Genomic DNA, 26,928 nt, shown 5'->3' on the forward strand with positions numbered 1-26,928 from the left:
ATGAGTAAGAGTACTGAAAATACCCCCTCATCATGCTCATTGGAATGTCATCATTTTTATGGTACTGCCTGCCCAGTTCAAATTTGGTTAGGTAGGAAGTGATAGTTGTTTGGAAACCAACATGTGTTAGTAAAGCAAAAGCAAGAGAGATTTCACAAGACAGAAGTCAGCAGGAGAGAAAAGCACGTGCTTAGGTATGTTCTTCTGTAAAGATGCTACATTACCACTAAGAGTTGTAATAATTAAGACTGCACTTCATAAAATTAAAACTAATGAACTTGCCCTTTTTTTAGTTAACAATGCTTAACAAAGCTCAGAAGAAGATCAGTTCCTCTAATGGGGAAATTGCTTCCTGCTCAAATTGTGACGTTAATAGAGCATCTCATATTACCAAGATCCTAGAGGGTCCCCACACCTGCCAATTTACTGAACCCTAGTATGAAAAATACTTCCGCACAAGATCTTGTAATCTCAATCACATTTGTACATGAGAGGGAAGAAACTGATGCCCTAAACCTTGGGCAACCCCATCACCTTCTGCACTCTGACGAGGTGCTGGAAATCTGAGACATGGATCTTTGGCAGTCTCTTTGTTACACAAGCCATATGCTGATAGAAGTGAGGGTAGACCCAAAATACAGGTGATAAATTTCAGTCATTCTTGGCAACAGATAAAGACAACAGAAGCGAAAGGGAGAAGGTGCAGTAGAGCTAGTCAGACAATTTTTTAAAAAATGCTAAATTGTTGAATATGTCACAACCATACTGAAAACATGAGAGATAACAAAACTTTTCTGACCAACTTTAGTATCTCCCTTGAGATCTGTGCATTTGGGGGGAATATTTTTTAATTATATACAAAAAAATTACGAATGGTTCAGAAATGCATGTCCTAGCGCATGATTGCAAATGCAGTTTTGGTCATTCCCCTGGCACTGGGCAGTAGATACACCACGGGCTCTGAAACAGATTATCTTGAATGGAAGATCTGTCAAGTCCGAGAGCCTGTTTAGCGTAATCTATTTTTGTCATACCTTGTCTTGTTTTCTCACTTAGCAATTAGTTTAAGATAGGCTTAACATTTGTGCTGATGTGCAAGTCTATCTCTGTGTTAAGGAAGAATGAAGGGGTGGGGAGGAAAAAGAAAGGGAATGAGGGAGAGACATTGTCCAACAGATACATCAGTGTGAGAGTCAGAAGAGGTGCCTTCAGTTCCCAGCTTTGCTACTGTCCTGTAGTTCGACCTTGAACCAGTCTCACTGCTTCTGGGTACCTCAGTTTCCCAAACTTGAGGGTGTAAAGAGTGACACTTTCTTTTCCCTTGTACTGCAAGGGCTTCAGATTAAAAGTGTTATGGAGTCTCAGTCATTACTATTTTGGGAAGCAGATAACAAGCATTGGTTCTGGGCAAAGTACTGCTTCTGCCCCCCACCCACAGAGTTATTCTAACTGATTCCCAAGCTCTAATCTGAAAAAGTGTTTTGGCTTCAGTCAAATGTACCACAGTTTAGATATCAAATAAATGTAAAACCCCATACGTAATAGTTGGTGATGCACAGCATCACTGAAATAAAAATGACAGTAAGTCTATCTTGACTCTACAGAGAAAGAATAAAAGCTTATGAGTAAATGTAAAGTAGGTTGGTAATGGCTAAACCATGAATAACTACTTTAACAGTTATGTCTTACAAAATTACATTCCATGGATAAACTTTTTTTTTTTTTTTTAATTGAAAAAAATAGTGTTATGCACTGCCTAGGAAATCTCACAGGGTGGCAGAAGCTGAGTAACATTTCCATTCTCTGTGAGCTCTGTAATACAGCATCTCGTGTTGTTCAGAATTGTGTGTGCTGTTCTTCCCATGTTAACATCAAGATATTTTTTCCTGTGCCTATAGCGCAGAGGTTGAAACAAACCCTAGAGCCCTGTGATACTGAATATCCAGCTTTTGTTTCCGAACGCACTATAAAGGAGACCACGGGGAATATTGCTTGCGATGACTGTTTCAAGTAAGCCCTTTCAATTTTTTTTATACAACTGTTTGTGACAAAGCAGTAAAACTGAATTATTCAAGGTTATGTTGAAGAACGTACAAGTCTGTTATGTTTTATCTCATATAATGCCCTCTGTCAGGGTGTCATTTCTCTTATTACAGGGGTCATTTAAAAGTTTGATACTCTTAAATTAAAGCAGTGCCTATTATTTTCTACCAAAAAATGTAAAACCAGTAGAGGCTTATACTAATTTCAAAGAATAGTGAATGTTTTAAGACTTTTCCTGGACACAGGCAGCATTCTAAGGGCATATTCTGTAAAGACTTAGATAGGATTGAAGCCCTGCTGGATAGGTTAGAAGTTCCCCTGTGGTACAGTGAGATCTGGGTGTTTTACTTGAATGCCAAACAGTGTTTCCTTCTTAGAACCGCTAGGCTGAAAGAGTGGGAGAAGATTAAATCTATCCTCCAAACTTTCAGTGCTGGGAAGCTGAGTTAATAGTAACAAATCTCACATGTCAGTGCTGCAACCTTGTCAGTTCTACCAGTGCTACTGTAAAGTTGTCCCTCATAGGGTTAAAAGAAGAGAAAGACTTCAGTCTAGCTTTCCTCCTTCATACTGAAAATGTCTTTTTTTTCTGCATTTAGTGGCTATGTGCAGTGACATTTTTACTGTAGTTATGGTACGTTTTAATGGAAGAATTGCTTAGGTATTGCTTATGCAAATTTCTGTACTTCAGTAAGTCTCTTAATTGGATTTCCTTTATGCTGAGAGGTCATCATCGCAAAGGAGATTAGTATTAACAACAATAATTTGTCTATCAATATAAATGTCAGGAAGAATTTATAAGTTAAACAAAAATTGTTACAACTCTCCCTTTCCGGACTAAATCAATATGCAATTAGCAAATAAATGTGAAAACTTCTTCACTTTGAAGTCAATAGGTGTGCTTCTGGACTTGCTCCTAAATTTTCTCCTCAATATCTTCATTATTTTAAAATAGGAAATAGGAGTAAGTACACTGGAGTTATATTTTAAGTACTAATATTCACTTCTAATTTGCTGCTGACCAACTTTTAGTTGTAAGGAAATTATTAATGTCTAGTATGAATAATTGGTTTTACATGGCTTTGTGGGATAGAAGTATGAAAGTGCTTTGTAAATTGATCCTAGGGAACCCTTTAAGTGTAACAATAGGTCCCACTGCCTGAAAAGTACAAACTCAACAAAATCAAGCTGTGATTTTTCCACTTGACATATCAAATACAATGTATGTGACGCTGCTATGAGTGCTTCCTGCCAGCATTGTAGAATTCAAGCAGCCTTATTTTGTGATCATTTAGCAGAAGTTTACTGAGAAGTTATGCCACAAATTGCCATACATCCTGGCAGTGTTCAGGGCCAGGTTGGACGGGGCTTTGAGCAACCTGGTCTAGTGGAAGGTGTCCCTGCCCATGGCAGGGGGGCTGGAACTAGCTGATCTTGAAGGTCTCTTCCCACCCAAACCATTCCATGATTCTATGATTCTGTTTAAATATTGCAAACGGACATGATTCCATGAAAAGAAGATTAATTTAACAGGACCAGGTTTTCTCAAAGGAATGCAGATTTCAGTCTGTCTTCTAAAGTAACTTCAGGTCAAAGGAAATAACTTTCAAAAATAACACAATTCTGCAATACTTGGACAGCACTGAGCTGGAAACTGAGTTTAGTGAAAATTATAGTATTTCAAAAATAATGCGCTAAGATCTTTTTCATAGAAAAACATTTTGTGTTCCACAGTGGAACAAAAAAATAAAAGAAAACCCTGTAAGTTACAAACTGATCTCAAGGCACCCATTATTTTTCTCCACAAGCAATGGCAAAACCTAAAGAAATAATCCAGAAGAACTGTTAGATTCTCATGGGAAAGTTCTTCGTTATACTGTTTACCCACTGTCATTAACAATCTACAAATTGTATCTAAGATTGCAGACTGTATTGGATTCCAAATATTTCTGTTATAACCCAGGACACTCTCCCGCAGAAGAGCTAAGGAATTTGACCCAAAGTTCTTTGTAGACCTACATCTTCTGACCCAGTTTTCTGTTTCATGGCCTCAATACCAATAAATATTTTTACAAGCAAGTGTATTGCTTAATACTTGTAATTCAAGGATGATGGGCTCAATCAGTCAAAATTAGGGTTCAACCTTATATACAGTGAGTCTTGGACTGACTCTGTGTTCAATGGGTAATCTGCACAGCATCTGTTGCATACTAGGCTCTCGATTCAGATCCATTTGAGTCAGGGGGATTATTTTCTGCATTCTCCTTGGATCGTGTTATAGATTAATCTGTTTGTGATATATACTTGCAAATCTTGATTACAAATGGAAGAAGGTATTTGTAAATATTACACCCACTCTAATATTGCAAACCTATTTGAAAGACACTGGAAAACTCAGTATATTGTGAACAGGTTTGCCACAAAAGTTGCACAAATACTCTGCTGCAGGAAAGTTCGTGTCACAAGTTACTTATTCAAGTCTCTCTCTTTTGTTCCTACGGTGTCAGTCAGGTACTACTATAGATCCCTTGTATGAAAAAAGGAGACTAAAAGCAGTCACTTAGTAGAAGTAAAAATGATGGCTGATGTTAATTGAAACCATATAATGTTACTTAGATAGGACATTTTGGAGCACAAATACTGCGTTATTGCTAACAAAGTCACAGTCATAGTGAACAAGGTCACAGAGTGAGAGTCAGAGGCTCAGTCTTATTGCATCCTGGGTGTGCTGTTACTGGTCTTGCAGAAATACTCCACACTTCACAGTTACCAAGGGGAACACTGACCAACTGTAGTTACAAAAAATAAGCCTTGTTCTTATAAATGTTTCCAATCGTAATTTTTAATCATGGGTGCTTGGATTTAAATCAAAGTATCTTCACAAATAAATCACACAGTAGAAAGGACTACATGCTAATTACTCCATAAATAGCTGGCTCACCTTTTCAGCCATTTCTGAAAGCTTATTCAGTCAACGGAAGGGCACCTATACAAAGTCCAAAAGTGGACTTTGACTCAGGCACTAGATGTATACAGACCTATAAAATACACTCTCTATATGTAAACTTATCTTTCACTAGCAAAAAATAAATGCTACTTTGGGATAATTTGCAATGTTTAAAAAACGATTTTCAAAAATATAGGTTTTATTAAGAAAGCAGGAGCCTAAAAGAAAATAAGAATTAACATAAGAATGTCATTAGGGTCACAGTTTGGCTGTCCCATCCCATAATTTTTTGTTATTCAATATCCCAACGATTATTAAATTAATCTGTTATTCAAACAGCAATCAAAAACAAGTCAACCCACATTTTCTAAGCACTGTCAACAAGAGAGGAAAAACTGGGATTTTTTAAAAATCTGAAATGCTTTCATATTTTCCACTAAGCTATTCCCTTTTATAGCAAAAAGCAAGCATTACTCAGGTGATAGACTGTTGAATGTTCTATGGCAGCTTCAGTGTCGGAAATAGTTAATTTCTAAAGAGAAACATTTTTTCTTTATCAACGTCAAATGGCACTCTTTCTGTTGAGTCAGAGCTACACTAATGCCAAACACACTTGGTATGGGTTTTAAAGGTGTTGTGCTGCTCAGAGATGTGTTTTTGATTAGACATTAAATTTGAAGACTTTGGCTAAATCACATCTCAATGCTGCTTGCAGTTTTATGAGGTATTGCCCCAATGTGTTAGCCACTTTTTAATACAAGTAAGTGTGTCAACCAAAGTTCTTCACCAATTCTCACTGGTTACATTACCAGTTTTTTCTTTCTGGTGACCTCACCATTGCAAAGTTTAATTGCTGATACTTTAAAAGCACTAAAAATGTCTAAGAAAAGCATCCTTAGAAAGATGAAGTTGTTATAAATTAGAAAGGATGGTGCCTGTTTTGATATTTGACCAAAGTTACCTGATCTTTTTAGTATATCCACTCATCTGTTTGTAGAACAAACAAACAAAGTTTCCTCTAATTGTAAATTTCATTTTTTGCATGAGAATTCAGATGTTTTCATCTGGCTTCATTTAGGAAAATACCATTAATTTCAGCATTAACTCAGACTGCTATGAATGTGGGTATAGATCTTCTGTAGGCACAGCAACTTACTCATCTGACTATTTATACCTTTAGTGTATATTTTAAAATTTCGAAGTCGCAAGGAACCATTTGAGTGCATAGTTGCCAAATTTGCGTGTTCAACTGTAAAAATATAAGTATACAAATCAGGCAGCAGTTGCGCAGTCAAGTGCCTAAAAATCTGCCCTTTCAACCTCTCCTGTTCATGTGTGATGACATATTGGACTTGGATGCAGATCATAAATCTGGCCTTACTTCCAATGACCCAGGGAGCAAAGCCCCCTTCTCTTTTAATTGCAGCACTCAGGGGTCCACAAGGTCAACACCAAAAACCCAGAGAAAATGTTTTGTTCCCAGTTGATTCTTTGTGCACAGACTTAAGACACAAAATAAAGAGAAAAGTAAATATGAGAAAGCCATATTCTCCATAGGGAAGCAAGGAAGTATGTAGCTACAATCATCGTGACCCTGGGAAAGACTTAAATGTGTGTTTTAATTATGTGAGATGAATGTAAGTGTTCACTTTGCTGTATATCACATGTAAATTCCCTGTTAAATTGATAGGAGCTACTTATTTGATTAAACACCATCCCATGTATTACATATTTGGCCCATTGGAGTGTTAGCAAGCAGACAATTATTTAAGGAAAATCATCAATAAAACAAATGCTTTCTTTTGCTTTCTTAAAGACTGGGCATTGAGGGCTGTTCATTGTCAATAAAAAGAGGTAAATGGCAGTGGAATTATAGTTCAGGATGACACTGAACCCTTCGTGCGGATTTATAATGGCAAATTTCAGACTTGTCCACTGAATACACTTATTAGGCAGTAACAGATAAAATAACAATACAAATTAGATTCAGATTATTCAGGGCATGAGTATTAGTATCAGGAATAGTGCAATCTGAAGACATTAAAATGGTAATGGTTTTCAAAAAACACTTAATCTTGCAACATACCAACATTTGCTGAAATATTTCTGCATTTCTTTCTCAGCAGAAGCTTGCCAAACTGCTGTACTTGATCGTGTTTAAAATGTGTAAATAAATACGCAGTTCAATTTCCCATGAAATAAATAATCATTTGCCTTTTCAGATGTAGTTAGTTTACTTCTAAACAAATCAGCTTGCCACATAAAACGATCAAAGCATCAAGGGCCAATTTCTTCTCATTTGGAGCTCTATCTATGTACATCAGAATATCCCTGGAGATTTCCTGGTGTAGTTTGGGCAGTAAATTATAGTCAGTCTTCAGAAGACATTTTGGGTTGTATTCATTTTACTGTGTGCATTTTACAGGACCCTGAAGAAAACCAATGTTCTCACCATACTTTGTTTAGACTGTATGGTTTTGCATGCTTGGTTTTTCAGCACCTATGCCAAGTACACATGTGATACCATGGACAGAAATGGTTTTGACCTGTGCCCATGTTGAGTCACGGGTGTGCTGTAGTCAAACTGCTCACTGCTGATCTTGGCAATTTTGAACAGATCTTCATTTCTGAGAGCTTGCTTAGGTGTGCATGGAAGTCAAGGAGTATCTTCAAGGGAAAGTATTTCACATACCTCAGTAGTTAATTGTTGAAGGCTCAAGGATCAAAATCTTAATCTATAGCCATCTTGCACCTCCGTTTTGAAAATCAGATCTTCCAGACTTGCAGAATACTTATGAGTGTTAAAGTCTTTATATTTGCGGCAACAGCTGTATTGGTAGAAACTTATCATAGCCAAAACCCCAACACTCTAGAAGATCCCAAAAGATACTTTTTTTCCTGTTCTTTCCTTGTAAAAAGTATCAAATTATGCAATTTAAACTGCTAGAATTGTTTATTAAAGGTCTTTATGCTTAGTTTAAAATCCTATATTGTGTGTTACCCACACATCTCCGCTTGCGTGCTGAGTAACTTCCTCTTCACTCCAAAGGCAACAGTGATTATAATGTTTGTCATGCAGGTGCAATTTAAAGTCACTGTATGGGTAGTTTAACTCTAACCTTTGATAATGTATATTTTAAATGACCAGTTCAGGAAACACTGAAGATTACTATTTTCATTTAAGAAAATAGGTATATGAAATAATAGGGCAAGACATATATGTTACCAGGCAGGCCTGTGCCTGCGAGTCATTAGTTTAACAATCCTTTGGACAGTTTTCAAGGTTGGGGGTTTTTTGTTGTTTGCTTCGGTTCTTTGTTTTTAAATAGACAAAGATTTCCAATGTTCCTTTTTTGTTTCAGAACTGTTTTAGTCTCCTTGTTGAATTCAGGAGTATTGTAACTGCTTATACACAGAATGCCACCTTATATTGAAAATAGCCTTTCATTCTTATCTCAGTTTCTATACCAGAGTGTTCCCCCCAAAATCAAAACCTTGGAGTTTGTTTATTTAGTTGACAAAACCATGCAAATCTGTATTCAAATTCTCTCTCTCAATTTGCTTGGCATTATAATCATCATAAAAATGCTAGAGAATGAAAGAATCACTATGGATCAATGGAGAAAAAGTAGATTTAATGTAAAAAAAATTCTGACCATAGTAATCGTTTTCAAAGGGTATTTTTAATGGCAAGGAATATATGTCGAATGAGAGGGGGACTCTATAGAAGGAAGAGAAAGGTGAGGAAATGTATGGTGGTCTTTTCTTGCAGATGTGTGCATCTTCTTCATTAGGAGACTTCATAGCACTGACCATGTGGTCCATCTGTAAGTACTGCAAAATCTTGGAGACACATGGGTCAGCTTCCTAGCCATTCAGTCTATTAATGTTGTCATTAGTTTTGCTGTAGTTTTTTTTTCTGACAAGTAGGATGAGAAGTGCTATCTCTCTTAGCTGCCCAAATGAGTCTTCCAAATGTCTTCCAAATAAGCCTAAAGCTGAATTGCTTGAGAAGTTTATAAATAAAACTTCTTCGTGGGAAGGTGGTGATCCCTACCCATTCACTTGTTCATAGTTAAGCTCAGTAGTGCTATAAAATGTAAATATTACTCTGCTTAAAGTTAACATAATTTTACATTTTGAACAAGCAGTAATAAATATTAAACAAATGATAGATAGTAGCCGACACAATGAAAGGATATTTGTAAGGACAGGAGATTCAAAAAGTTGTATGAATGCCATAATATATAAAGCTGAGTAGTAATGTATCTATCAAAGATGGCTTGGAGAAGGAAAACTCATTAAAATTGGGAAACATTGCAGTGAATTTTTAAAGCCAGGCACACTTGTGAAGAATTGCTAATACTAGGAAATTCATTTGAATTTATAATATATTCGTATTATATTATACTCTGATGAAAAACAATGCAAACATGACTTAGGCATCTGTTCATGTAGCACTTCTCTTTATAAAGGATTTGAGAGCTTAATGGATATTTAGTAGCCTTTAACTTGGAAAAACAATGTGACTCTTAAGATTCGAGTGCAGTGCAGGGAACATTTATATATTACCTAAAATATTACAGAGTTTTAACTAGCTATGGAGAAGACGACATGCAGTGTACTTAATTCTGTCAGATGTGCCCTTCTCAATCATTGCTAAAGTTTACATTTACAGAACTAAATTAACAACATCCTTGCAAAGCACACTGTGGGCACATCCGATGAGCACTTTAGTTCTAGGGTTTATTACACTTTTAATGTGAATCTCCTGATCATCTCTGCTTTTTATACTTCAGTTTGCGTTTTGTATCTCTTTGCTAGAGCCATGTCATCTTCGTAGATGAGACTGGACCTAAAGCTGAAGAGTAGTTACCAATTCATGCAATTCCAAAGTTACTTTTACAATGTCATGTGATATTTGTGAGCCTTCCTAAATCAGAGGAAATCAACTGGCTTTTTAATCTCTAAATTATATTTAGAATCTAGCTTAGAAATCATCTAGTATTTTAAAAACATTACCTGAGATAACTCTCAATACAAACCACAGCTACTTAAGTAGGGCGAAAAAAACTTCTGCTAAAAACCACACGTTGGCTAACGTGCTGTAAAAGAACTGCATTTTCCAGTCTGGATAACTTTTCTGACCTCCCTATCATTGTCCTGCTAACCAGGTGCCAGCATCAAAAAGCAAAGTCCAAGCTTTAAGAGACCTCTGATATGATTTGCTTTGTGCCGATTACGGTATCTCCTCTGTTGTTCATTGTGAGCAGTTCACCACAGAATCAGGTAACCCCTCTGCCTATGGGGACCCACTTATGCCACGTTCTCAGCTCAGGTTTGTTCAGGGGTATGAACCTTGACTCATGTGTAAAGCTTGTGGGATTTCTGAGCTTGGTTTCTTTGCAAAAATTTTGCAGTCCATTTTAAACCTAGTGATCTGAAACTCTCCATTATCTTACATCCTCAGAAGGGTGGGTGGCTGGACTAGAAAGCTTAGGAGCACAGTCCAATTCCTCATTACACAAAGTACTTCTTTTCCTCCTAAGGTCTGGGCACTCAAAGCTTTTGGACATCTGTAACATTTCTAATATGCAGTTGGTAAGGGACTTTTATCTGAGCATCAGTTATTTGAGAAAGCATCCCCTGATTGATAATGAAAGAGGACCGGCCCTTCTGGGTTTCCTATCTGAAGCAAAGTGGTTGCCAACCATGCCACAGCTCTCTGGGGTTGCAAACCTTCAGCAGACGCAGGAACGGTGAGGATAATATTGTTCATTTGAATCCGTGATTCTAAACGTTGCTTTGAGTAGGTATGTTTATACTGACACCAAATTGTGCTACAGTCAGTCAGGCTATACGTGGTAGCAATATTTTGCTAGTATGGGGTCAGGTTACAGGCCTGAGGCTGAGAGGTTATCTGTCTCTTTTTATACAAGAGAACCACTAGCTGCTTTTTTTTCATATACTTTAACTGCTCCAGCTCTCAGAAATGTTGTTATTGGCATACATGTTATTTTTATAAATTGCATTAAAGATATTCCATTCTCTATCATCATTTATCTGAAAAAAACCCAAGTAGCCCAACTTGACTGTGATATAAACATTTCATTCATTCATTTAAAAAATGTGATAAGTGAGAGAAATGTGGGTTGGAAATGTAGCCAGCAGCCTGGAAAGCACATGATAGGAGTTGGGAAACAGCACAGCGGATATCTGCACTTCAGCTGAATGCTTAAAGTTTGTTCCAGACCATTAGGGTTGAACATTTGCAACCAACAGTTATGTGAGTAACACATATTTGAGTGCAGAGTGCACAATATTTTCCATTTACTGTACCCTGGTGCTGGTATGTTTTTTCTTTCTCTGAAAAATAGGAAAGATTGAATTTGACAGATATGAAATGTAATCCCAAAGTAACAACTAATCTTAATCCAAAATACTCAAACTTCATTAACGCAGGTTTGCACTCAAAAAATACACTAGAAGGCCCGGAGGGGAATGGCTGAGTTTACAGAGATGCTCAAGCATCGGAGCGCCCAGTGGGGGCTATCTGAGTTGAGTACCATGGAAATTCAGACTACTTTTCCACATCTTTGTGCACGTGTTTAGGTTGCCAATTTGAAAGTATTGCCCTCAGTGTATTTCAGTTCAAACTCCTCGCAGTGAAATTCTTCCATAATTTGTAGGATTCATCCACACGGGCAAAACAACTGGTAGCTAAAAGATCTTTTCTGTTGCCTCCTAAAAATGATTGATATGATTATGTAAGTACAGGAGTGACATATGCTAATGCAACAATGAGATATTATTCTAGTCATAATTTGAATGAAATTCCCATAGTCATTCACTATAACATTAAACAATAGTATTAAAGTGTTCCTATGGTCATTACAGAGACAAATGAAAAATACCCATATGGGTTGGGTTTTTTTCCCTTGAATCAGGCTGTTAAAGCTCCTGAACATGAAATTAAAGATGAATCTGAACAGCCATTTACATGTTTATAGGATTAAAATCCCACCTAAACCATGTGTTTATCATGACCACATACTCTACTGCGTAGCATCTGTTGTCATGAGCGCAGATTTAAGAGCAGCATACTTCTGTAAAATTAAAAAAAGTATATCGTTTGTAATATATACCACATAACTCAATAACTGTTACTTATGAACAAGCGTGTTTTAAAACAAAGCAAAATAGTGCAGTATTTATGTGAGAAAACAATAATTAAGTTTTAACTAGAAACACACAGCATTGTTTTTAAACAAGTTGAATTGCTTTTAATGTTGGTGCTGTGCTTAAATCATCCTCAAATCACAGAGACATTTCTCCCATTCTGTGGGATAATGGGAAGATATTTTCTTTAAATATTTTTGTTCCTCTAGTGTAGTCTTATCCTGTAAGTATCTTCAGAGTTCCATGCTACTTGTCATTCATTTTGTTCCCTCAAACTCTTTGCGACCTTTGCAACTGTCTGAAGAAAGAAGGGAAAAATGGGTCTGAAAATTAGAGATTTCTGAAGGCTATTAGGAGGTTTATTACCATTCTTTGTTGTTGAAACAAGTCGTGTAGCGGTGTCACTGGCCACCAGCTAATAGCAGCATGGTTGTAAGCCAGGAAAAAGGAAAATAGTTCAGTGCAAGTGAACAATAAATGGTGGTATTTGGGATCCTCAGTCTGAACAGCCTAACATGACTGCGTCCCCTCTACGGCTGTCTGGCCCACCCTCGGTCCTGTACAAAATATGCTGCATTCAACACGTTTCCTTACGATTGGGTGTGTCTGGGGCGATGTAAATGGCTGCTTATTAGTAGGGAAACCTCAGGTCTGTTTTCAGTTTATATCCTGTCCAAAACTTAACATCAGTGGACAAGGAAATGGATTCTCTCTCCTGCATGGAAATACAGACTAAGCTGTTTAACAGTAATATTGATTTCCTTTAATAGCAGAGGTTATAGTCAAATAGTAGAGAGTAAACAACTTAAAGGTTAGGTTTGCTTAGCTGGACAAGACACATCTCTTGCGTGTTTGAAACTGAATTACCTTAGCTTTGCCTGTTATGGATCCAGCTATGTTAGGAAAGGAAAGTTGAAGCCAGCAGCATCTCAGAGACAAGATGTTAAGGCTACCACATACAGATTTTGCACCTTATGATTCAGGTAGTTGTAGTGAAGCAATGACCTGCATTAAGAAGGGAAATAAGTGACTTAGAGAAGTGTGTGATTTTCAAGTTGGCCAGTAAACTGGTCTTCTTCCTTCAGGAGATATAGAAACCTCATAGCTACAGCAGCCAGCAATCAAAAAAGGGTCTAGCTCTGCCTTGCTACTGCTCTGCCTGTTCTCATCGATATGGGAGATGCTCTGAAATCCCTAAGGGGACAGACTGCAGAGGCCCCACGACAAAGCCACCTGCTGCAGCGACTAATAACCACCTTCTCTCTGTCCCTTTCTTACTGCTTGTCCCAACATCCCTGCCCTTTCCCCCACCTTGCAACATTTCCCTCCTTTCCAGGGAGGTTTGTCCCTCTCCCTTACTGGTACTTCGCCACCCAAGAGGTTCAGAGGCTCAAGATGAAAGGAAGAGAAAGAAGCACATGGTGCGGAAAGAGGGCAGTGCACCAAGGGTAGTGTCAGCTCAATCCCTACTCTGCTACTGCCCTGAGTATATCTTCTAATTATTCCTCCTTACAGGAGAAAGTAATTCTTGTAATAAGAAAAAGAGCTGACCTTTTTGAAATTAGGTTCATTGGTTTGGGTTTTTTTAAACGTAGCCTGTGGAAGAAATTATTATGATCAAAATATAACCGTATGAAAATGTTTATATATACAAGCAAAAGGAAGAGATTCAAACTGGAAAATAAACCCAGGTTTGAATGCAGTGTGCTGGCTCTTTTAGAACAGGTGTTGTAGCCTGCACTTAGCCTTAGGCATCACATTTCACCCCGTTCAGGATGCGTTTCTCTGCAGGATCACTATTCGGCCATTAAAGAGAGAGAAAGACCCTCCTGCAGAGGATGATTCAGATCACTGAAGCCAAGCTCCTGCTCTGAATTATCCTTGAATAGTCTGTGGCTCTGCATGTACTCTCTTCAAAGTTGGGGATGATTACCCTTCTAATGTAGGAACCTGAGTTCCATGCGTAAAGGCAGCTGGTGTGACTGCCCTCCAAGAGTTGTATTACAGTCCTGTTATGATGCTTTCCATATTCTAGGTTATCTTAAGAAATTAGAAGGAACTGGTTCTCTGTGGGAAGAGTCACTTTAGCCACCAGACACACATTAAAAGTGTGCTTTCTTATCATGCCTTCATAAGCACAACTTTAGCAAATATGATTATGAATGCAGCAGTACTTGAATTCCAAGTCTTCCTATTTCATTCCACAATAATAAATTAATTTTCAACGATAAATACTTGCACTTTTGAGCAAATATTTACTATTTCCAAGTAAAACATGAAGCTGTTTTTTTTTTTTTTTTTCCCCAAGTCAATTTCTATATTTGTGTGGATGCTTTTATATCAGCGGATACAGAAATAGGTTAGAAAGAAGCAGATAGTGTGCAACATGAGAAAAGTCTTGTGTAATGCTCTGACTCAAAATGCAGAGTTTCTTGCAGATTTACTCTCTATTCTTATTTTTAGTTCATTAACAAAACAGTTTGGCATGACTAGATTTTCTTCCTCCTTTCTCTGCCCCTTCAAAGTATTAAGTGTCTTCCTTCCTCACCTTCCCCACAAAGTGAAGAAGCAGTTTGTGTTCAGGTCTGTTTTAAGTCTCTGAACTTGCACATCAAATAAACCAAACTAGTTCCTCAGTGCATGAAAGATGGAGGAGAAATTGTTAATAAAGCTCTTATTGAGTCAAAGTGGCTTCAACGTAACAGGAACCCCAACAGTTTATTCCATTCTATATATGGAGACATACGCAAGGCTTTTTCTGTGCTGTCACTATCAAATGATGGTGATGATACTGGTGTAAAGGAAAAAGGTTCAAATCAAAAGATTTACATTATTTAACACAAAAAGAGCTTTACCATTTAAACATGAAACATTCTCCATAAATATTACACATAGACTTTCTTTTGTTTCTTAAACCAGCAAGAAAGTTCAATAAAACCCCTTACTCTGTCCCTGAGAGTTGGCTGCCAGTGACACAAATGACGGCCTAAGCCAGCAGGTGTTCAGAAATGCTTATTGTAATATAAACTTTAGAGACTCACAGTGGAGCTCGCTTAAAAGACAAGACCATTTTCATTACTTTGTCAGCAACTGTCCTTATTTCCCACTGCCGTCACGGAAGCTGTTCAGCATTGCTAGAGTTTTTTCTCCCTTGCAACTGAATCTTGGCATACGCAGGGAAACATTTTGGTGGAATATTTCAGTATTTGAAAGGCTTTGTTCTCACTGTGTATATGCACCTTTTGTTTTCTGTGAATGTTCAGCTCCTGAGACTTACTGGCATGAACATTCACTGAAAATGAATTTCAAAGATGTATGCGCATGTCACCATGGAAACCGAAAGCTGAACTCAAACAGAAGACCTGCTGCTGGGATGATTGTGTGCTTTATCCAGTTTGGGCATGGAAGCAGTGAAGCAGTGCCATGTGAATTATCTGAATAGTCACAGAGCAACTGCAGTGGTTGTGATTGGCAGAAACTTCTTTGCCATTGATCTGGTGAGGGTAAGAATACCTCATGACTGTGAAATGATCTTAAATTACAGCAGCTGCAAGAAGTATAATTTGCTTGTGCACGTTCTATTAATAGAAACGAACGCTAACCTGGACGTATTTTTTTTTTGCCCTTAATTATTTGCTCGACTCGATCTCTGTCTTCAGTCCTCTCTCTTCACTTGTTGATAAGTTAATCCTTCGCCTGTGACCTCACAAGTCAATGACTGGTGAGGACACACGCTTGGCTTTACAACTTCAAGATTATGTTTGAGGATTGTGAAAGGGAAAACATTCATTTACTGCTGGTGGAAGGTAACATTTTCTTTTTAATTTATCTCTAGTACGGTGGATGAGAAGCTAGTTGTTCCACTTTGCAAGATATTATTATGCACTATGGATACAAAAGCTGCAGTGAGCCAAAATTTTCATCTTTTTGTGGGTGACATCTTTTTTAGATGACAGTCACATGTTCTGTGGATGTCATCATAAGGTTAGACGCTTCACAAAGCTCTGTAATAGATAAACAGACTGTAGATTTGTAAGAATATTCGCTATTTGGTAAACGGAACCAGCGTAATTAGTCGATATCTACCATATAATTCCTAAAGTAGGGAAGTTTTTTTGACTTAACATAATATATTGCTCTTTGCAGTTCCTTTAATTCATAATTTCCATCAGTCCATGCATATACTGCATTCCCCAGGTGTAGCAAAAATTTCTGTAAGTGTAGGACTTAATTCCTATAAACCTCTGTAGTTTTTGACTTTTTTTGTCAGAGAAGCCATATAGTAATTTACTCGGCATCATGGTTCTGTAGTGGAAACTTCTGTCTTGAAGTGCTTTCTGTTTTCATTCCAGCTAGGTGAAGTAATAGGAAAAGCTCCCAAATTTTTATTTACTTCTCCCTGCCCTCCCCCATCCCCCCCCTCCTTTGGGGAAGCAATAGCCTATACTGTGCGGCTCTTACACCACCTCAGAGAAGTGGGTGAAAGAAGAAATAAAATGGGAAATGTACCCACCTTTCATGAAATGGCACCTTTAAGCCTGGCTGTATGGTACATACTTTCTCACAGGCTTCAGTATTTACTGGGGGAGGCACAAAAAAGGGGTTGTCACAAAAGGTCTTGGAGTCAGGCACGCCATAGGTACAACAGAAGAGTGATTACTCCCTTCTCATCAAAAAGAGAAATTCATCATTTGGCATCCAGTTAATTGTTACAACACTTTCTACCCTTCAGGTCCTTTTCTGAGCTAGTTTTAAAGACACAATACGTAGAAGTTTCAGATTGCACAAAATCCAAATACTGCTAATTCCTGGGAATGAAATTAATATTTTTTTTTCTATTCTTTAGGGTTTGATTTATTCGTAACTGTTTTGATAAATTCATGCAGTACAGTTTTGCTCTTATTGTCTGTTAAAGGTTTTCCCTCCTTTCCTTTTATTGGCCCCATTTCTCCCACACACAAATCCACAAAGCCACAGATGCTCAATTACAATGATGTCAGTCTTGCTACATGCTCCAGCTGTTTGGTAGGTACATTTATAAAGTTGAGCCTTTTACATTACGCCATAAATGTATATTTGATGTATAAACATAAAGCTAACATATTGCAGATCACTCTAAGTGTAATTTTAATGGAGGTTCAGTAAGTTTAAAAAATACTGAAAAGTGTTTAATCTTTCCGTTGGCAACATTTTTATAGTAAGTTTTCCAAATTTTTTTTTTCTGAAACTAGGTTTGAATATCCCCTGCCCCCTCCGCTATTTCATCTTCTGTGATCTTTGGAAAAAGCAAGGAGTTATTTTAGTAAGACAATATGTATTTTAAATAAAGATGTCTGAGGAAAAATATGTTTCTCTCCACATCTTCTTGGTGCTCAAACCCTCACTTAACGTTCTGTACGTTTACCAGCATACCACATTGAAAAACACCTAATTCCCGGAATTGCCATTTTTTGATGATATTCGATATGGCAGATATTCTGTTGATACCATACACAAATTCTGACAGATTGTTTTAAAAAATTTTCAAGAATCGGGTATAAGCCATAAAGCCTTTCTTTGTGTTATGTCCTGAATTTCAAAGAAAAGGCTAAACAGTGCCGACTTGGCTCTGCCTCCTCCCCCTTTTCTCTTTGGTACGTGCTTAGGAGTTTGGCTCATTGTAACTGTGTGGTTCGTTGAATAGTGCCCACAGGATCCTTCCCTGGTCTCCCCTGGGTGCTTTCCTTCTTACAAGTAATGTCTTTATTTCTCACTCTCCTTTTGAGTTGCCTACTTTGTCTTAATTTGAATGTGGTGCTGAGTTATCACCATATTTGTACCATATAGTCGTCATTATTCTAAAATAAATCTCCTCGCTTAGGAAGATTTTGAGGCTTAATCTCTGTTTTGTTGGCTCAGTAATAAAACGACTCCCAAGAGGACAGATGAAAGCTGAGATCTTTCCCAGTAGTTCATGTTGCTTCAAGCAAGAGCCAGGGCGAATAAAGGCCCTAATGTGATTGTAGAGGCTAAAGTTTGGGACCGAGAGTTATCACTACGTGGCTGCAGAAGAACCTTTGTTATTTTTTGCAGATCAGTTTCATGTGTACTTAAAAATTCCAGATCCTAAATACATAGCTAGGTATTCATAATAGAGCAGAGATTCAGGATTGAAATCTGAAAAAGAAAAAAATGTGATAAACTCCTTGGTAATTCACTTGTGTCTCAGTCTTCACTGTAATGTGTCGGCAGTATAAGCCTATCCATTCTGCTTCACTTGTGAAACTTTCAGGCTCATGTATATCTCAGAATGGGCAACCATATTCTGTGAACTGAGGGAAGCATTGTCCAAAGCCCTCTACTTCTACAAGGTGTGGAGATATAGTATGACATATAAAGTCAATGATATTTGTGACTATAATACAGGCGCTGTTGACAAGTTCAAAAAGCCCTCACAAAACCTGATGCTCAGAAATACAGATGATGTCTCCATTATTTGATTTGTTTTTAATTTGCAGGTCTTTTGTTATCCAGCAAATCCCAAGCAGCAATCTCTTCATGGTGGTAGTAGATAATGAATGCTTCTGTGATTCTGTCCCACCAATTACCATGGCACCTATAGAAATAAGGTATATCCTTTTACTTGCAAAGTTGTCAGAAGGAGATTCAAGATCCAAATGTTGAAAAATTTCTTATTATGTAAAACTTGCAACATGACTTAAGAATGCATTGTTACCAATTATAAGTGCTGGGTATGTCTGAAACTAAGCCAGCTGAGAATGCATTCTTACTTATTTTCAAGGAGAATTCACTTTTTTTTCTTTTTTTTTTTTTTTTAACAGCTAGTACAAATTAAGCAAACACACTTATGTGAATCTTTAAATATGATAAGGTCATGGTCACCTTTAGATAGCTGAACACCTTTCAAATTAGGCCCTAAGTATGTGATTTCCTTATAAGAATGGAGCTCCTGATATTGGAACTTATAAAACTTAAAATATAGATAACTTTTTATTTTAGGCTTGGACTGGAATACTGAAAATATTTCAGAATCCTGCTCTCCAAAAATATAAAAATGTAGTAAAATAAATATATCACTTGATTTTTAGTTGTCCCACATTTTATTTTGTGTTCATCTGTAGTTCAGGATTTGTTTACTCACAGAAGTTGGAATTTATCAAAAGTAGCCTGCAGTGTGCTTTTACTGCAGACTTATTATGGAAAGACAGGTCAGCAGTGTAAGTGCAAATGATACTCTTTAAACTACAGATCACTGAGGAGAAAGCTGTAGAATTACCTTCGACCTTTTTTTCTGTTGACCACACATATCACCTTGGGTTTCTTATGGAGGGTAAGGAAGGAGCTGAAGGATTTTCATTGCATTCATTTCAAAACACTCACATAAAAATACAATGCTCAGAATATCTCTCCTTAACTACCTTGTACATAATGAATCCCTTAAATGTGAACGTTTAAAATCTCAGAAGATAAGACGACGCCCAGAATCTTGTCATGGATTTCACCCTGAAGTAAGTTTCTATCTACTTTTCCTTTCTTTTGGAATATGGTAGATGTTTTATTTCTTTAAAAAAAAAAAAAAAAATATGAAAAGTATCTTCTAAGATGAAACATCAGGAAATGTCCTGAACACTCAGAACACAGTAGTAAGGGAAGTGAGTGACACTGTAAGTGCTGCAGATCTTTTTAGTACTCTTGTAGACAATGTCTCGACTTGCTGCTTCTGTAGACTGTTTTGTATCGTATAAGAGAACGTGGTAGGATGTGAGCACAAACTGGCAGCCAGGAATATCTGAGAACCTACTCTGGCTCAAGCACTGACCACAAGACTCCTCATTAGAGATGGTTGGGAACTTTGTGCTGTTAATGTTTTTTTCAGTAACTAGTTTCAGAATCTCAACTGTCATGCTATAGTTTACACGTAAATATATCACTTGACTTTTAGTTGCCACACTTTTTATTTTGTGCTCCTTTATAGTTCAGGATTTGTTTTCTCACATAAGTTGGAATTTATCAAAATTAGTCTGCACTGTGCTATTATGTTTACACATAATATTGCTTGGGGAGAGTCACTACACATATTTACTACTCTGTGTTCTGCATAGTACTCTTACTTGTATAAGGCCACGGAGATCTGATAGAGACTGGGATGTGATTACAATGGCTTGTACAGCATATGTTCATAGACATCTGTTTTACTCCGGAGTAACTTTATTTCATGCCTTTGATGGTGTAATGCAATGTAGAATGAGATCTAAAATATGGCACGGAGGCGACTGTGTAATGCTTGTTGATCATGCTCACCTTCAGTCTACAGTCTAAACTTGTTCAAATGAAAATGTGTACCTGTATTACTTCCTGAGTGTATTTAGTTCATGGGTTTTGTTGTTTGTACCAATCCTCTTCTGCCTCTGTAGTTTGGTAATTAATCATGTATCATAATTGAGTGTAATGGCTTGTATTTCTTTTCCTTTTTTTTTTTTTTTCTTTAGGAAAATGCAAGAGAATGTGGTGGTGTCTCATGCCTTAGTGCTAAACCTCCTCTTGTTCTTCTTCCTCTGCTGTTGGCGATTTTCTCAAGGTGACATTGACTGATGTGTTCAATTGGCATGCTAATACATGGATAAACTGTGAACTGGGAAATGGTGCAACATAGAGGACATGAAATATAGTCAGAGCATCAGCATTTCATGATTTTAAACTGTTGGTGATGTAAATTCTTAAAGATATGTTGAAAAAAGATTTATCTTTTTACTTTGCAAGTCATGCAGATGTGAATTTGGCATATGGTAGTCATGATTCATCTAAAAAGGACTTGGTAGATAGAGGTGACCATTGCTTTGTCCCATTGAAAACAATTTAAAACTGTGTACTTTTTTCAATAAAGTATATTAAAATCACAGTTTCAGAGTGTATTTTAAGTATGATAATATATTTGTTCCATTAATTAATGATGAGAAGAGAATAAAATAAATGGAAGATGTTTTATTATGCTTTTAGCCTATTTCTGAAAAAATTCATAGAAAATGTGGAGTTAGCTTTTATAATAAGGCAGAATAGCTTTTATTAACAAGTCAAGGGAACACATGTGCATGTATGGAGCTGAGCAGGTAATACACTGTGCTGATTTATAGTGAAGGTTTTGTTTCTGGAAATAGCTATAAAACATCTCAGCCACATTTAGAAAGTGAGCCAAAGCCTGATAAAAGCCTTTTCCCTAACTTGGGTAAGCTTTAGATCAAATTGGTTCATTTGGTTGCAGATGGCAAAAATAAATACCTTTCATTTGTTACAATTTGTGGGAAAGATATGTAAAATAACCTATATGAAAGGATGATACTGTTCTGTCAATGTTCTGCCCTGTAGACGTCACGCCAGCTAGGAGAAGCTTGTTATGAGGAAATTCGTAAGCAGAGAAAGTTTGAATTACAACACATCTGCATCAGCAGAACTCATTATGGTTTTCACTGAGAATTCATTGAGGCTCACCCTCAGTGGGCAAAGATCAAGACCAATATTTTTTTATTCTAGACCTTACTTTCTTCTTTGTAAGGGAAATGAGAAGATAAAGAAAATAAGATTTCTGAGTCTTTTAAAATCCTATACAAAGAGGTATATTTATCCTACCTCTAGTATAATGAGTATATTCCTCTTGTAATTGGTAGTAATGTCCCTCTTGTGGATATGTTTGCTGAAGATCTCGATCTTTGAAGTACGTTAATCTTTCAGTTTATCTTTGGAGTTTTATATGAAGTAGAATGCTATCAAGAGAGTAACGTGACCTTCTAGCAATATCATACATTAGATGCAAAATAAAATGCCACTGTTCTAAATCTGGTGCTTGAAAATTGCAGTTTCCTGATTGGGAGTGAGTATGCTTTTAGCATTAGATAAACGCTAAGCAGATTTGCTGTGTATCTTAGGCGAGAATAGGGACCTAAGCCACTGAGAGGGGCTTTGTTTTAAGCAATACTATCCAGCTTCTAAGAGGAAGAAGTAGTAAAGTAAAATTTCCACTTCAATGCTTTAACGGGTTCAAATACACTGGTACTTCCTGTGGTACTGAAACCATACAGATCTTTGTCTGGGCTCATAATTTTCTTTTCCTCACCTTTTTTTTTGTTAGGAGTGTTTTCCTACAGACTTCTCTGTCCTTCTCTGTTGGTCTCAAAATCAGTCACTATGGGAATAATTTTCCAGCTGACATTCAGTCAATCTGTTGTCCTAGCGACATGCTCTGTTAACTAAGCTAATTGGGAATTCAGAGCATTTTCTACACTTGGACCAACACAGATATCCTGCAGTTCTTTGCTTGGTTTCAGTCTGAGCACCATTCCCCCTTACCCTCCATCATTCTCCCCCAAATTAATCTCAATACTTTATTTATAAAGTATTTTGGTTTCTGATTTTTCTTCTGAGTTTCCGGAACGCATGCCACTACAGCCTCATATTGTCCGATGCTGTTCTTTCTCAATGCAAGTTAAATGGCAATGTTAAATGTTTATAAACCAAAACAGTCTAGGTGATTTTTCCTTGTTAATAGAAAGCAAAAAGAAAAATCTTTCTCATTAGAGCCCTTGAAAAGCTCTGCATACAAATGCTTATCCTGTCTGATGTATAAATCATCATTGGTCTTACAAAGAAAAGAAATACATTAAAGAAGAAAATTTATTTCTACTGAACCAAGATGAAAATGCCTAATAATAATTCATTGTTAATTTTAGAAAGAGGTGGACAGTTCTGTAATTAGAAAGGAGCCAGGGAGTAACAAGAGAGATTAAAATATGACAGTCTAAATTAATATTGTGAAAGAGACTAAAATATGGGTATGCAAATGAATATTGCTCAGAGAAATGTGACAGTTCATTTTCATGCATTAAGACAAAGTTAAAAAGGCAGAATGTATTGCTGTACACAAACAAGTTAGTATGTAAAACAGGATAATCCAAGTAAGTTGCTAAGTGCAAAAACATTTGTTATGAGTTGCCATTTCTTCGCTAACGAAGACGTCTTTTTAATTTTGTATTTATGCCTTTAGAAGTTTCTGATGCAGTGTGAATTCAGGTTCATAAAGCCAGTAGTTTAGGAGAAATGGAGATGTTGCCTTGGGTTCATATTTACGGATCTTTGCCTATACAGGTCCTCATATTTGATTGGGTATGTTCAGTCACTGACATTCGTGTTGCTTTTTCTGATTTTCAAACATCAGTCATGAGTGCCTGAAACAGATCAACAGTAGGCCAGTGATAATGCTGTGAGATATCTATTTATTTGAACTAATTGGCTGCATCTTTGCTAGTAAAGTGAGTGTGTCTGGAAACATTTCTTGGCACTGAGGCCAACTGGCTCGGAGTGGCGTGTCTATACTTATGCAAGTAAGGTCTCGTGGTCTCCAAAACGGAGTAGCTGCAATACGAACAGCCGATGTCCAAACTCAGAACCGATGATTATGAGTTTTATGGGACAAAGCTAGCTGACACAGGCCGAAAGCATGCCAAGGGCTGTTTGAAACAGTTTTACAGAAAAGCTGATCTCATTCTAATGCATAGGAATGTTCCTGACTGTTAAGTTTACCAGTCTGTATGTCATCATCAGCTCTGAAACACTTAGAAGGCATGAAGGTACCATGAAGTGGGTCTGTGCTGTCGTATCACAACCTGTGGCAGGTCGTAGAAGGTGGAATTAAATTTTTGTGACCTCTCTAATCCTACGTGCTACTCCTCTCAAATCCTAAAAATACCATGCAAGGTCTGATCCAAAGTCCAACGTAGTCAACGCCAAAACACAGATGCATACATATGCATACGTACAGCTGCATATATGTAAACTATATGTATTTTTAATAAACAGGAAATTCAGACATCAGCTATATTTTTTATCTCCCTGAATCTGAGGTCAGATCCAAGGAGAACCAGGACAACTGTACAATCACTTTCTACACAGCAAGAGGCATACTGAAAGTTTCAGCTTCTGCAGGGCTTAGTTTTGTTTTTTTTTTTTCTTTTTTACTCTCTTTGTTAATGGCATTGATTTTCAACTTATTAGCCCCAGCTGCCTCATCTTCCTTTAATCTTGACACAGCAAAGACTGTCTGGGGGCTCAGGACCAGCCATGGACACATGATTTCCTAATGGCTTTGTGTGGGAAAACTGTCTGCCCATAACTGTCAGTGCTGCAAACACTCCTTTAAAATCCTGTAAGCCAGAGAGCCTCGGGCAGGTTTCTGCAGCTGTGCTATCTCCTCTCATTGTTTTTGTGACACTGAGACTGCCTGACCCACTGCATTTTGCTGCCAGGGCCAGTTCTGCAATATATATGCTAGGCAAAACAGGTGGTTGCCTAGGGCAAGAAGATATTAAAAGCAGCAGTGATTGTTTCACTGCCTAAATGGCTTCAAGAGACTGTTTCAGTTTTCTTCTGATAGCAAGATTCCCAGAACAAGGCACTGGCCTGTTTAGCCCTTTGGGTTCAGAAGGCAAGATAGAAGTTTGGCTCAGAAAGTTTGCGGCTAGAAGACACCAGTTATTTCCATTTGTCTCCTGAGCCCTTTATGGCCTCCAAGGACTTTTTACATCTTGAGACTTTCTGTGCCTTAGAAATTCCAACTCGTGCAACTTTTACGTAAATAGGTAATCACAATTGGAAAGTTTTCTGCAGAAGAGTGCATCAAAATCTTGCAACTGTGGAAAACATTAAGTTTATTTAATTTTCCTACTTGATTATTCTTTTCCCTGAGCTGTCCAAGATACTTCCATTAGTATGTTTTTTTCTTCTTGTCCAAGTTCTTCCCCATGGTTCTGACGGTTTCAAGTATGTATTTAGCTGACTTGCTATTTATCTGTTTTACAACAAGGTATTCTCTCTGACAGGTCCATCTCCCATGTATCTACTGAGAGAGGTATGGTTCCCATACACAGCATCTTCAGAAGATCTCACTGGAGTTTATCACAATCCAGTCTGAAGGCAATTTTCTTCTCTCTTGTCTTTAGCCCTTGTCCATTAGGCTCAGATCGTATTTCTTCCAACATAATAATATTCTTGCTATAGTTCCTTGGGAGGATTTACCTCATCTTCAGGAGTCAGTCCTATGTTTCTTTCCAAGAATACTTTTGGGGCTGATATTATAACTTGGATATACCAAGTCATAGCATATTCTTGCGATGCTCTGGGTGGAAGGATATGTTTCGCACTCTTTCAGAATTTTTTCCTTCTTCTTTTCATAATAACTGTGGTCAACTAAGCAACTGTTATTTTATTGTTTGCAATTACAGTACAAATTATTCTGACATTCCACATTTCTGCCTAACAGATGCTTTGAAGAATTTCAAAGCACATTGTTAATCTAGGAAGAGCCCATTGACTTTCATTGGATTAGAGTCGGAACAAGAGGCACTTTTGCATTAATGGTTGAGTTAGAACTAGGTTAAAGATGGTAAACCAAAGCTATATCACCCTTCAGTAACTAGTGTTAACAAAATGTATGCAAGATATTTTACAACAAAAATTATACCCTACATAACATTTGTTAAATGCCGGATGACTGCTTAATGATCAGTTTTAAGAACATGAAACTTTGCTTACAGAATTAGATCTAATTGAAACTGAAATGAGTGTAAACAAGGCACACTCTTTCATTGTGAAAGCATTGCATTCCCATGTATGGATATGTTAAATATCTAATTACTAAGGTTTCCTTTAGTTCTGTAAATTGAAAAAAAGGCACCCTTAATTAAACAGAAAAAAATAATTAAAGGGTGGTAACTAATTTTTTACGATTTTCTCCTAAGTCTGAAGGTGGCCTTACTTAGGAGTAACCAGTAGAGCTGTGAATTGAACAAGCTATCCAAGTGATGAGATGCTGAAACCTTAAGAAGACCATTTCTGTTTTAACAGTTTTAACAGATTCGATTGCTCATTATTGTGGCAGAAATAACCAGGTAATGGTGTTTATGTCAAGCTACCCTCTAACACCTCACCAGGTGTCAAAAGCTCACATTCGTTCTCTGCTCTGCTGCTAACAGTTTCTGACAACATATGGGGCACCTTGTCTATGTAGAGATTTGTAGGTAATTCATCCCAAATTGACAAAACAGTATTGAAAAAAAAGTCAATGCAGTATCAAGGGACATGAAAGCTACTGTATTCCCTTTGATTTTTTTCATTATTTATTGAAAGTCCTTTGTTATCTTTACATTAAAAGGAATTAAGACTGCATTTCCAGTTTGCCATGTCAGAGTGCTGCAGAATCCAAGATGCTTGTTGAAGAGTTGAGCTCTAGTTCATTCAAGTAGCGCGGGGTTTGGTTATCTCTGACTTGAATTCTTTTATCAAAAGGTTATAAGGAGTTGACAGCTAGTAGGGCCTCTGTAAGATCAAACTCGAAAGCTGGCTTTTTTGTTCCAGCTGCAGTCTTGAACTGCACTTATATGTGTTTAAAGCAGCCTTGTAAGAAAAGGTTACACTTGACAATTCTGAGTCAAATTTGAACCTTAACACCAGAAGTTCAAGTGGTTAATGCTGGGTTTGTTTGACTATGTTAGGATTTAGTTTGCAGCTTTAACATGCTGCATATTTCACTTTCAGGAGAAAGGGAAGATCGGATTTCAGTTCATAGCAAGAGGTGTTTTGAATCAGCTATTCAAATGTCTTAGGAAGACTGCTAAATGTTTAATAGAGAAAGCTAGTTGGGACTAGTTGGGATAGCTGAACTAATCGAGAATGCTTTTGGCAGACATGCAAACGTGCAGATGGCTCCTGAGACA

At 37.3% G+C, this 26,928-nt stretch overlaps 1 protein-coding gene across 1 annotated transcript in view; it reads left to right on the plus strand.

The window, feature by feature from the left end:
• Positions 1-21,078, plus strand: part of CACNA2D3 (calcium voltage-gated channel auxiliary subunit alpha2delta 3) — a 479,329-nt gene extending 458,251 nt beyond the window's left edge. Inside the window, exons 35-38 of the mRNA XM_049826767.1 lie at positions 1,899-2,010; positions 18,667-18,779; positions 19,595-19,677; positions 20,659-21,078. Of these exons, the coding sequence (XP_049682724.1) occupies positions 1,899-2,010; positions 18,667-18,779; positions 19,595-19,677; positions 20,659-20,751 (401 nt within the window). The 3' untranslated portion in view covers positions 20,752-21,078. The remainder of the gene's footprint in view (positions 1-1,898; positions 2,011-18,666; positions 18,780-19,594; positions 19,678-20,658) is intronic.
• The last annotated feature ends 5,850 nt before the right edge of the window (positions 21,079-26,928 follow it).

This window comes from Accipiter gentilis, chromosome 23 (genome assembly GCF_929443795.1).
Source record: "Accipiter gentilis chromosome 23, bAccGen1.1, whole genome shotgun sequence".
Lineage (NCBI taxonomy): Eukaryota > Metazoa > Chordata > Aves > Accipitriformes > Accipitridae > Astur > Astur gentilis.